The 13,832-nt window shown below is 36.9% G+C and overlaps 1 protein-coding gene across 1 annotated transcript in view; it reads right to left on the reverse strand.

The window, feature by feature from the left end:
• Positions 1–478: 478 nt before the first annotated feature.
• LOC139122789 (set1/Ash2 histone methyltransferase complex subunit ASH2-like) overlaps positions 479–13,832 on the reverse strand; it is a 30,116-nt gene continuing 16,762 nt past the window's right edge. Inside the window, exons 10-14 of the mRNA XM_070688515.1 lie at positions 13,287–13,454; positions 12,825–13,018; positions 5,068–5,160; positions 4,452–4,550; positions 479–4,153 (exon numbers count right to left, since the gene is read on the reverse strand). Coding sequence (XP_070544616.1) covers positions 3,971–4,153; positions 4,452–4,550; positions 5,068–5,160; positions 12,825–13,018; positions 13,287–13,454 — 737 coding nt within the window. The 3' untranslated portion in view covers positions 479–3,970. The remainder of the gene's footprint in view (positions 4,154–4,451; positions 4,551–5,067; positions 5,161–12,824; positions 13,019–13,286; positions 13,455–13,832) is intronic.

Here is a 13,832-nt window from a genome sequence, read left to right on the forward strand (position 1 = left end):
AATTTCATTCACAGATTGCAGTTTCTTATGTATCAAATTATTGGACGAAATCATTCGATATTTATTTAAATTTACATCGAGGTTACTCACAATCACACACATTTCTTGTTGCTCCACAACGATCTTTACAGTTTTCATTCATTAAATTTATAATAGCAGGGCACGCTATCAGCACATAAAGGGAAGTGTATGCAATATATCTATTGAAGATAGATGTTTGGATCTTTGGAACAATGAGCCACCATGAAGAAGTGCTGTTTTCCATATGCAAAGATTGAACATTTTTTTCTTCATTGGCAAGGTTCACAAGCTTTATTTAGAATATAATTCAACACTTTTTCAGTTTCAAGTCACATGAGCGGCAGAAAGGCTGAGTTTTTTAATGATTTTCCCAAACCTTTTCAGACAATTTTTCACAAGCAATGAAGAACCTACCAAGTAACGGTCACATCCCTGAACATACGAAATTACTAAGTAATTCAGTTGGTGATAAAATTGTTTTAATTTTTTTCTTTCATTTTGTAGAAGTGACACATTTTTTACTGCGACATTACTGACAACTTATTATAAGGTGCCATAAGATCACCAGTTTCCACCATTGACCAGGGCACACTCTTCAACAAAGCTTTGTAACTCTGAATGCAGCAACTGTGTTTTCCATTTTGTACAAAAAAATAGTGTCATTTCATCCAAGAAGGTTGTCTAAGCCAGTGTTTCTAAAGTCTTCATTTGATTTTCCACTCGCACTCGTGTTGAAATTGGTTACAATCCATGCACTGTGACCAATACAACATTGAGGAAGACCATGTGTTTTAAAACTGTACAGGGTCTACAAACATACTATATGTTGTCCAAAATAGATGGGGTTCAGACGTACATGAACTTATCAACAACATGAATGCATATATCAGAGATATTAGTAATGCTAGCATACAAAATTCCAAGATTGATTCTATGTTTTGGGGTTTATACATGAGCGAATGTCTGAAAATAAAATACAACAATATTACTATCTACGAGTAGAATGTTGATGCATAGAACATGACACACACTAGAATATGCTGAGATTGACAAAAAACTGTAATCAAAACAGGAATGAAGACAAACACATCATTCAACAGTATCAGTTGGCTGTAATGGATTAGGTCGCAAAACAATGCTGATGTACATGAATTTGTCATGTATAGGCTTTGAATATGAGAGAAATATTACATTTCAGATGATCATAGCATAAATTGTAAAAAGCTGGGTTGACGGGACATTTACTTTGTTCAGCAGTTTATAAGTAATCTCTGTGGTTTTTGACGAAATTAACCTTGGTGTGAATATATGAGCAGAAGTAGATGATCAGGGATTTAATACTGAAAAACATATACAGGATTTGTATTTCTGAAAAGTACACAGTTCAATCTTACTGTGTATCAAACACAAACAAAAAGTTCCTGAGATACGAGTGATTTTTAAGATTACACTGTGAAACAACACTGAAAATACTGTTACTTGCCTAACTTTCTGTTATTGTAAGAAAGGTTGGGAGGACTGCAATCAGGGTGTCTTTGATGCAAATCAATGAGTAGAAAAGGCATTTTCCGTATTTCAGCCTTTATGAAAGCATCATCAATCATGATTGAGCAATTTCTTGGAGGCAAATTTCAGATGATAATCGTGATTGGATAGTTCGAAATCAGTATGTGAACTTGACAATGACTTGACAATACATGGAAACCAATTTGTAATGGTACACTTATACTTGAATGACAACAAGATTTCTATGTGCATAAAATTTGGTGTAAAGCTTATACTTTGTACAAAAATCCCTTCATTGATATGTTTTGATCAGCAGCTCTCATCCACTAGACTACATTGATGTGATAGCCCTACAGTATTTGGCTAGATCTGATATTTTCACACATAACTTGCAATTAATTTAACTCCATCGGCAAAAGAAACTTGGAGAATTTGTACTACACATACTGTTAGCCATGAGAAATTGGCCGTTGGTGGCGCTATTTCAAATGAGTACCTGTAGCCACACCTGCATACCCTTGATAGTTTCAGGCAAGGAGACACTGGTGAAGGAAATACGTTAAGTGTACCCATCTCATTTTGCAAACTTTTTACTTTTTTTTGCTTCGTAATTTGTTTTAACATAGAAAACAAGACTGAGTCATTATTCACTTTTACGGGCAAGAATTTTAGGATAAGAGGCTTTAAAAATCCTCTCTCTAAAAACAGCATCATTTCTGAGAAAGGTTTACAGGACTTTAGAAACTGAAATACAATAAACGATAACATATGAGAAAATTTTAATGCTTGGTTGAGGAAAATGAAAGCTAGACATGATTATGACATATTCATACCACTATATTAATAATTTTAAATTACATCTAATTTGCCAACATTTTTCCGCAATTAATCTACTCTGAACGAAGGACAATGCAGACAATTGACAATAATTGACAATTATTTTACTAATATTTACAAATCTGAACTGAATGGAAGACTGAAAATGTTACGTCCCTGTGTTGAAACTACTCAGAAGGAATTTGTGAAAAAAACAGCTATAAAAACCCTGCAATTTGGCAGATCTGGCCTCTTCCAAATGCTACATCAGGGTTGATGGAACATTCCATTGCAGGGAAGTGAGGAAAACAGTTAAAATGGTGGCTCAACTGTGCTAATCTAGGCAAATTCACTAGGTCAAAAACCAGTAACAAAATTAAGACAAAATGCTGAATATACACATTCACATGATTAATATTTGGCAATGAAAAGGACGAAGAGAATTGCAGTGAATCTAATTTTTGTTTTGAGATGGTATTTAGCAAGCCACTCACGTTTATTTTAAGGTAGTACGCGCCTAAAAAATTGAAAGATATAAGCTTTTGCTAAAACTTTCCTCAAGGCAACTTTAAATCACCTTCTTTCAAAATCAAGAGTAAAAATCTGGGGTCACCATGCAACTTTGGAAACAAATCAAATTGAACATACCGAAATTTGAAATTCAACATGGCTGCCATCTCTGTGCAATCTCTACGGAGTAAAATTAAAAATTTGGATTTTCACAAAAATAATCAGGTAGAAAGTTTAGTTACTACTCCATGAGCTTCATACTGGGCCCCTACAAGTGGTAGAAAATTCGTAAATTTTGAGAGTCCAAATTTCTGTCCCTGAGGCACATCTTTCAAGTTGATGTCAGTATCATGTGTATATTATGTACTTTCAATAAGCCCTGTCAATAGTGTTATGGAGGAACTGACATTGAATTTATTGTTTCGCAATATAAATGTATATCAGGGCTGTATTTGCCAAATAAGGAGTTCTTGAAATAATGGACTTCCATTTGTACGTATTAATTTTGTTGACACTTAAAAACAAATACAAATTTTGCTGTCATTCAAATAGTAGCAGTTTCAGCAACTTTTTTATCAAATGGTAGTTCAATTTCCCATTTTCTGAGAAATAAAATTACTCACATGACATTTTTCCATCTGTTGATTTCAAAAAATAAACATTTTCATCTATGAAAGTGTACTGATGTGCATTCTTTGACTAAACAAGTCATTGTCAATGACACAGTCCCTATTTGGTTACTGAATTTGGAAACCGTTGATGGAAATGATGGTCATATTGGATTGTATCATAAAACAAATCAACGTACATATGTATGACACTGGCAGTTATCCTTATACCAAGTTTGAAAGAAATCGCTTCAGGCATCTCTTAGAAATTTGCGTGAATGGACGGACACAGACACGCACACACGCATGGATACGACAAATTATATAAGTCAACTGGACTTTGTCCATTGGGACTAGTAAAACAACTGGTCATGACTTATTATCAATGGAGAATATTCATGGCCCAGATGCATGCATTATCTTCATTTTCAAAATAAACGGCAAGCACCAGTGTGCGTATAGGGTACGATTAAATAAAAATTACTGGCTAGGCAGTGTTCTTGGCTTGTTTAAAAATAGCTAGCAGCAGCAGTTGCTGCATCAATATAGTCCTGTTCATGTTCTACGTGGTAGAGTATGTCAGCCAGGGTGTGTTCCACCATTGCCTGAGCTGCAGTGTTCTGTATAGGTTGATAGTCAACAGAGACCTCTTTAGGGGGATACTTGAACTCTGGGCCAAAGTTTACTGATACCTGTCAAATATAAGGAAACAGTATCAGTTGGCTGTATTGGATCAGGTTGCAAAACAAATTTGATATATTATGCATACATTTTAAAGTAGGCATTCAAACCTTTCCCTTATATCTCACTTTTTAAACCTGCCTCTTTTTTGTCAGTCTCCTTGTCTGTCATTTTCTGTATGTCGTAATGCTGTCTGTCTGCCTACCCGTCTGTGTGATGGACGTGTATGGATGTCTCTGTCTCTCTCCCCTCAAGTTACACTACTTTGAGCTCACACACTTGATCATGGTTTAGCCGAAATCTACATACCGTTGCATTTTTGTACAGTGATATGGAAGGATAGTAGGTTCCCTCAAAGACGTTTTCATATGCCACTCCCTGGCAGACGCCATTCTTGAAAAACATTACCTGAAAATAAAGATTGCCCTGTCATTGAACACAGAACACATAAATTACTTCATGTCATAAAGATTGGATATACACTGAATGTACGTACATTCAATGTATGGTAAAGTGAGGGTAAGAAGTCGTCTTGCCAAAAGCTCCTGGTAATGTTAATATACACTTACTACAGCAGTGAGTTAACAGTGAATATTGATCATATAAAAGTTGATACCACCTCAGTATTGCTATCCCACTAAAGTAGATATAATTAATTTGATTCAGCATGGATTATATTCTGTCTAACCATTCTGAGTCAAGCACTCGATGAAATTGGTTGATTCCAATGGCTTAAATGATATGAAATCCTCCAGGATATGATTTGGAGTAATAAAATCTACTCAGTGGTCGAAGGTTGTGATCCATGCATCCTTGCAAAATCCACTCATCCTGAATGCTACATTCAGGATGTCATTATCCTTAAAAGCAATACAACACTATAGAAGTGGATCCAAATTCAGCTATAAAAGGGTGAAGCACTCACCTTACTCTTGTCTGTTTGCTGTAAACCCTTTTCTGTTTCTTGAACAAAATCCTTAACTTCAAAGTAAAGATGACTTTTAAATTTAATTAAAGCCTGCAAAAGATAAATTGTGTGAGTTGTATATGAGGCAAAAAGCATTCATGCTCACTTTATTTCACTTTATTTGTATGATGCTTGAAACATAAACAACTTTTCCCAGCAAATTTTTAAATGTGTAAGTCACTTCTAAATTCCAACTGCAAATTTATGCGTGTTACTTAATAGCATTATTGAAACCAAGTTGATGATTACAAATTTGTGTGGTATTACTGTAGTGTCCACAATGACATTTCATGCCAAAAGCACAACATAATCAGAAACTACTTATGCAAAGTGTATTGTGAGCATTGTTTGAGTGGATAAACCCAGAGAGATTAACTCAATGTCAATGGCGATTATTGATTTATCTTGGATCAAGGACTACAGAGATAATGACGTGAAATGTTGTAATTTCTAAAAACTGTGACCATATAATTAACAAGTCATTGTCAATGACATAGTCCCCACTTGTAATAGGAGTATTAGTCTTGATGGGGCAGGGAAATGTGGTCATTAAGAAGTATCACTGGAGTGTATATGTTGAGATCTATGGGCACATTGGTCTATGTCGTTGTTCCCAATTTGAAACACATGAGGCATGTCTAAGTTATGGTTCTAAATCGGGAAAAAAGATCAGACCTCTAGCTGTATCGGCCAGCCAAGAAATACATATGCGCATAATAATGAGGTACAAGATGTGACATCTTAAGGAGGGTATAGAAGTTGTGGTTACTGAGTTATGCATATATATGTATAATCAAGGTCAAATGGTCATAAGATCATGTGACACTTTGAAAAAAATTGTATTGCTAATTAATCCCTATATGCCAAAAATCAGACCTCTAGCTCTATTCCCTTGCCCAGAATTAGATGTGTGCATAATTAATGAGGTAAAGCGTGTGTTGTCATAACGTCTCCAAACTACTAAATGTAAAGGACATAGCATTTGTGGTTACGTATTTATCTACATAAACGTATACTTCAGGTCAAAGGTCATAGAGGTCACATGACATTTGGTCAAAAATTTCTATCCTATAGTTATCCCTATATACAAAAAATAGTGACAACATCACTGTTCGCTCCCATATAGTTATCAAAACAAGTTAACAATTGTATGAAACATGGACATACATGTACAGACAGACTGACATACACAGACTGGCACAGAGTGATGACATTGACCTCAAGTGTGCCTTGGCCATGGAGAGTGATAAAGATATAACAAACAGCTGAATGTAATGATAAAATAGTTAAGTATAGCAGTCCGGGTTATGTCCATAGAGAGGATATTACGATTGACCAATCAGCGAACCTGCCGCCGCCAACGTCATGAATATTAACCTTGCAAACCTTGGCTCGTACTTGCAACGAGTTTGGAACTTTTCGGCTTGATTTCGCCCTTTATTTTTAGCACTGGGTAGTTTTTAGATGTAGACATTACGCACAATGTTCAGTGCGGCCGAGATGGTGACCGACACAAGTGGTTAGTACATTGAAAATTACTTATTTGGATGGATTTCCTGGCCGGGTACGGCTCCTAGAAATCAGCATTTGACCCTTGTAAATCTACAGTAAGTTATTTGTCGCCAAATATCGCCTATTTTTGGTCAAATTTCAATTTAACCTTGCCATCTGCAGTATGGAGAATTTTCCAAGCTTTGCAAAGATGGGTCACCTTTTTTAGTCGGTCATCGGAGCACGATGGAGCACGATTTTTTCGATCACCATGCGTTGCCCGGTACGATTGACCCTTCGCTCAGAAAAACGCGCGCCGGATCAATCGCCGAGAAGTTAACCAAAAGCTGGAAAAGAGAACGAAAAATGTCCAATAACTCTTTGTCGAATATGGTCAAGGGTTAAGAAACTCAGAAAACTATTCCTGAAGAAATCTTATAATTTTTAACACGGTAGAACGTCGCCAATCGACTGGAGCTAAGATACTTCCGGGTAGCCAACAGTCTCACTCGATCGGTGGATCTGTCAGGTCATATCGCGATCTGAACGAAGTGAACCAACGTAACCTTTGACCCTTGTAAATATACAGTACGTGATTGGTTCTTGCCTTAATTTCATTACATATACGGTACGCCATTGGCTCTTCCCTACTATCCTCTATATGGACATAACCCGGACTGTATAGGCCTATACAGGCACTGAGAGTGAATATGTTACAGCAATTTGATTAGTTTCTTTTCCTTTTCTACTTCTGTGATAATCTTTAAGACAATCAATCTGCAAGGCAGTTTATGTATTGACAAATATGTTATCTTTTACAAGCACACAGTAAACTGTTCTTGATTTTTCATTTACAATATTTGACATGGACTGTAATACATAACATGCAACCAATGTTTACACTTTGCCCATGCACCAGATACATGGAGAAATTTCAACATCAAATCTACTCAGAAAACCCTATACAGGGAAAAGTAAACATTGTTTTCTTGCAGAACAGCTGGTGCATCCACATCTGGAACAACTTACAAACTTAACCAAGTACACAAGGATGATGACACAAGAGATAAAGTTAAACTGTGGTGAACTTGACTATTCCTTTCAAATCCTTACCTAACGTGACATCTATAAAAATACACTGCATGGTTAATTACGCACACAAATACATCGGGGTGGACCATTTGATAAGGGATGGTGTCTGGAAGATCGATGAGGTACATTATCTTTTTTATCCGATCCATTGTACATTCTTTTTTTCCCCCACTCTCCCACCTTTTCTTTTTGTCAAACCTTCTCTGGCTGATTTTTTTATTGGCATTTGTTTGGAATTGTGTCAAAATCTGCCAGGATTTTTTTACTGCATTTCAACACCAAATACAGTTTACCATATCAAATGCTTACTAAATCACCACATTATATACTCTTAGTTCCAGTAGGTATAAAATTACCCCAAAAAATCTTAAAATACAAAATGAAAGATATCCAAGTAAAACTGACAGTTTCGCAAAGTTGCCCCAAAAATTCAAAATTCCGGATTTCAACTTAATTTCAATATATCTTATTAACAAAACCCTAACAACCGGTTTACTAAATATCAAAGCAATCAGACTGGTAAATTTTGAGAAACAAATTTTTTGACCAAAAATGAGAAAAATTGCCCCCCAAAATACAAAATTGCAGATTTCATCCTAATTTTAATATATCTCATTAACATAAAGCCTAGGAACCTGTACACAAGATATCAAAGCTACCAGATCACAAGTTTTAGGAGAAAAATTTTTGACCAAAAAAAGCAAAAATTGCCCCCAAAATAAAAAAAAAATTGCCAGTTTCAACATACCTTCAATACATTATATTGGGATTAATCTTAGATACCTGTATACCAAATATCAAAGCTATCAAATGAGTAGTTTTTGGATAAAATTTTTTTATCAAAAATTGGGAAAATTGCCCCAAAATTACAAATATGACAATATCGATACAATTTGCACAAGCATGACTGAAGTCATTCTGAGGAACATGAATATGAAGTTTCATAGCAATCAGACGAGCGATTTCAGAGAACAAGATTTTTTGACTAAAAACTGAAAAATACGCTAAAAATACAAACATGCAAATTTCATCCCAATTTTTGCACACATACTTTAGAATACCTAAAGAAATCTGCATACCAAGTTTCAACCAAATCTGACCACTGCTTACTGAGTTTTAGCCATTTGCAGGATTTTTCCTTTTCCCCCCCCATTTGCATATTTTTGGCACTGACATGTTCATTTGAACAAATTCACATCTCCACCCCTAGGTGCACCTGTACACCAAATACTAAGACAGTAGGTGCTACGGTTTAGGAGTTTTTGATGTGGACGGACATACATACATACATACATACATACATACATACATACATACAGACGACATTTTTCCACCTTATATGAATACCTCCCATTTGCATATATACATATGCATATTATATGGGAGCTAAAAATCAGACCTCTAGCTCTATGGGTTTGCTAAGAATTAGATATACGCATAATTAATGAGGTAAAGTATGAAGCATCATAAGGTCTCCCATCATACCATATATGAAGGGTGTACCACTTGTGGTTACTGAGTTATGGACAAATATGTATATTTGAGGTCAAAGGTCACCGAGGTCATGTGACATTTTGTAAAAAAAATTGTATTGCTAAGTTATCCCTATATACCAAAAATCAGACCTCTAGCTCTATTGGCTCGCTCAAAATTAGATATGCGCATAATTAATGAGGTACAATATGTGGCGTCATAAGCTGTCCCATCATACCATATATGAAGGGTGTAGCACTTGTGGTTACTGAGTTATGGACAAATATGTATATTTGAGGTCAAAGGTCACCGAGGTCACGTGACATTTTGTCAAAAAAATTGTATTGCTAAGTTATCCCATAGACTCTCGAGAAAAACGGGACAGGCAACTGCTGAGGTTTCTTTGTGCCATCTATCTTGGAATACATTAAAGTTTATTTGCCAAGCGGTCCCCGACAACAATACTTCGTACTTAACACTGAATCTCATTAACGATCAAACTGACGTTCTGAATATGTACACTTTGCTCTTGCATGGCACGTTCCGAGTAATGACACAGAGAATTTTGAGGGTTTTTGATACTAGTCATGGTGAATGTTCTGGTAACGATGAAGATCACATTTTGGATTCAAGCCGAAGCCAACGGGAAAAAACCAGACCCAAAAAACAGTGAACATTTAGCCATAGACGCTACAGAAAACTCTTGCTAGATATCGACAATATAAGTTTACATTCCCTACCATAAAAATATCCGATAACAACAAACATTTACAAGTTAGACAGGTTTACACTTCCCTAGTCCTGCGAAACGAAAATCTGACCTTTATTTCATCTGTCAGGCAACATTTGACGAAAATCAGGGAACACAAAAAATGACTACTCCATGGGAGCTCAAATACATGACCTCTAACATTTTGGCACTGTTTTAGCCTAAAGAAACAGCAAAGTTCGGATAAGCTACACATGTTTACATTCGCAAAGTACTAGAAAATACATTTGTAACACTGACTTTCGCTGTCAGGAGAAACTTCGCGATAAATCGGGACTATCCATCGGTTGATGGAGTCAGAAGCGGTAAGGTAGACATGCATTTACACAAAGCTGAACGCTGTCCTCGTAAATTTGGCCGTTCACAGTTTTCAAACAACAACATTTCAGTAGTTAACATACATACTTTACCGAATCATGGAGCACTCCTCGCACAGAAAATATTCCGACGGTTAAAAAACTGCAAAAACGAGGGAAAATTCGGAGATACACGGACAATTGCGGAATGTAAACAACTCTGTGATGTCAACTGCTGTCAAGTCTGGAACTGCAGCGGTATGTGTTTCGGATTTCTATTCGAAACTTTGTCACTTTACAGCAACATACTGACTCCCTGCAGACTTCTAGTTGCATCGAATCTCGCTATCAATATGTAAAAAGTACTTTAAAACCCTTTTGACGAATTCTTCTCAAAATAGTTGTAACACTTTTATTTCTAAAAATGGACTTGCGGGTAATCCGAAATAACTTGTAATCCGAAAACATTATTACCGTATACCCGCATGCACGTGTCTATGAACAGGATGTTGTGCAGTCGATCGGGTCCAGCTTCATTCCGTCCCCGACCCATTAACACCTCTTAATTATTCCAAGATAGATCGCAAGCTGCTAATCCCATAGACCCTTTGTTCTCTATCGCAGTTGCCTGTCCCGTTTTTCTCGAGGGTCTATGGTTATCCCTATATACCAATAATCAGACCTCTAGCTCTATTGGCTCACTAAAAATTAGATATGTGCATAATTAATGAGGTACAATATGTGGCGTCATAAAGTGTCCCATCATACCATACATGAAGGGTGTAGCACTTGTGTTTACTGAGTTATGGACAAATATGTATATTTTAGGTCAAAGGTCACCAAGGTCACATGACATTTTGTCAAAAAAATTGTAGTGCTAAGTTATCCCTATATACCAAAAATCAGACCTCTAGCTCTATTGGTCCGCTCAAAATTAGATATGCACATAATTAATGAGGTACAATATATGGCGTCATAAAGTGTCCCATCATACCATACATGAAGGGTGTAGCACTTGTGTTTACTGAGTTTGAAGTCAAAGGTCACCGAGGTCATGTGACATTTTGTCAAAAAAAATGTAGTGCTAAGTTATCCCTATATACCAAAAATCAGACCCCTAGCTCTATTGGCTTGCTCAAAATTAGATAAGTGCATAATTAATGAGGTACAATATGTGGCGTCATAAGCTGTCCCATCATACCATACATGAAGGGTGTAGCACTTGTGGTTACTGAGTTATGGACAAATATGTATATTTGAGGTCAAAGGTCACTGAGGTCACGTGACATTTCAAAAAAAAATAATATTGCTAAGTCATCCCTATATACCAAAAATCAGACCCCTAGCTCTATTGGCTCGCTCAAAATTAGATATGCACATAATTAATGAGGTACAATATGTGGTGTCATAAGCTGTCCCATCATACCATATATGAAGGGTGTAGCACTTGTGGTTACTGAGTTATGGACAAATATATATATTTGAGGTCAAAGGTCACCAAGGTCACGTGACATTTTGTCAAAATATCTGAGATATCTGCGTGAACGGATGGACTCACGGATGGACTCACGGACGGACATGACCCAATCTATAAGCCCCCTGGACTTCATCCGTGGGGACTAAAAACTGTGTCACTGCATCCTTTTTGCAATATGAATACGATGAGAAACTAAATTTTTATTTTTCTTGGCCTTATACATGGGAGTCTATGGACTGCCTTATACATGGGAGTCTATGGACTGCCTTATACATGGGAGTCTATGGAGACTGCCTTATACATGGGAGTCTATGGACTTCCTTATACATGGGAGTCTATGGACTGCCTTAAACATGGGAGTCTATGGACTGCCTTATACATGGGAGTCTATGGACTGCCTTATACATGGGAGTCTATGGAGGTGAAAACTAAAAAGTCCTCTAACACGGCCAAATTTGATCGCATTGTGAAACAAATCGACGTGCATCTGTGTGGGGTAGGGTACTATCCTTGTGCAAAGTTTGAAAGAAATTGACCTGAGCATGTCTGAGATATCTGCGTGAACGGACGGACGCACGGATGCACAGACGCACAGACGGACGCACGCACGGACGCACACACGCACGGACATGACCAAACCTATAAGTCCCCCCGGACGGTGTCCGTGGGGACTAATTACATGGCTGATATATCATATAATTAAATAAAAACATGAGTATTTTATTATTTCCTTTGAACAATTACCCAATCATTTCATGGTATTTTTCTGTCTACTTCTACAAATATGTATAACACTGTGCAATTTGACCATTTTGTGAAAAACATAATATTGCAAATCAGTCCGAGAAATGACCATTTGATTTTTGGAGATAATGGTAAGAATCAAAACTTGCATATTTTTTGCATTCAAAGATTTGAAAACATTTTTTAGAATTTCTCATGGCAAACATATTTTGACAGAATGTCATTGGAGTACTATTCCAAACAGCAGCATGTCGTCAAAATGTGTTTTCGCAATTTTTGCCAAGATTTTTCTCTCATTCTTGACCAGCCATATCCCATGGTCTAATGGTCAATCCCTAATTGAAGGCACAGCATTTTGACGGTGTAACTATACCTTATCTTTGCAGGTAGCTGGAAGCAATTTCACAGGGTCCAGTGTGTCTGGAAGGACGATTAAGAATCCCAACGTATCACCCAGGCCGTAGTCATCACTGAAGTGGCAACCCCTGCTCTGATGAAACTTGGTGCCTTTCATACTTCGCCAGGAGTAACCAAATTTATCATAGCCTAGGGGAGCTTGCAAGTTTCCTAGCGATCAAAAGATGGATGGAATGGATACAATCAACGATGATGTAGTCACAGAGCAGTATCAGAAGAAATATTTTTTGCTTTTCAAACTACATCAGCCTACCCTTCAAATAATCACAAGAGTTTTGTGTATAGCTCTCTGTACAACCAAGTTTAGAAATACCAGATACCCACACATCCAGGATGCTTATTCAAGCCAGTTGTTTGGTCAAACAGACTTACTTCAAAGAATTTCCTATGCATACTAGAACTTGATAGGATATCTCACCAAGACTCTGAGCCCATCCTATCCTTGTTGCACTTTCTGCTGGCATTTCTTCAATGGTGGCCTCCCAGTACCATGCTCCTCTTGATACGCCGTGTGTCGCCCTCACCATGCAATAACCCTTGTCGCCCGTCACAGCCAGACGATCCTCAGATATCTTCAACTGGGGAGCTGTACATGAACATTAAGAAACCATTTGTCACATTTAACAACAATTCTGGTATTCAAACACTTTATACTTTTACTGCTACTACTATCACTTGCAATCCATGTACAGAATCAAACATAGATATGATATTTTTGATGCACATGTTCACATGATGATGCGAACTTGATGACTGTAAGTAAAGGATGTTTGCTAAATATGTTAAATTGTTGATTCAGGCAAAAATGTTTTTGGCAACGACATTGATCTATTGACTTCTCGACTGTAGCTAGATGTGATATTTTTTGTAGCCAACACTTTTCTTTTTTCTTTAAAAGGATTCCACCCCAGACATGAATCAAGAACAACGACAGCATTAGCCACAGGGGCCTATTTCTAACTCT

The sequence above is a fragment of the Ptychodera flava genome, chromosome 22 (genome assembly GCF_041260155.1).
Source record: "Ptychodera flava strain L36383 chromosome 22, AS_Pfla_20210202, whole genome shotgun sequence".
In the NCBI taxonomy this organism is placed as follows: domain Eukaryota; kingdom Metazoa; phylum Hemichordata; class Enteropneusta; family Ptychoderidae; genus Ptychodera; species Ptychodera flava.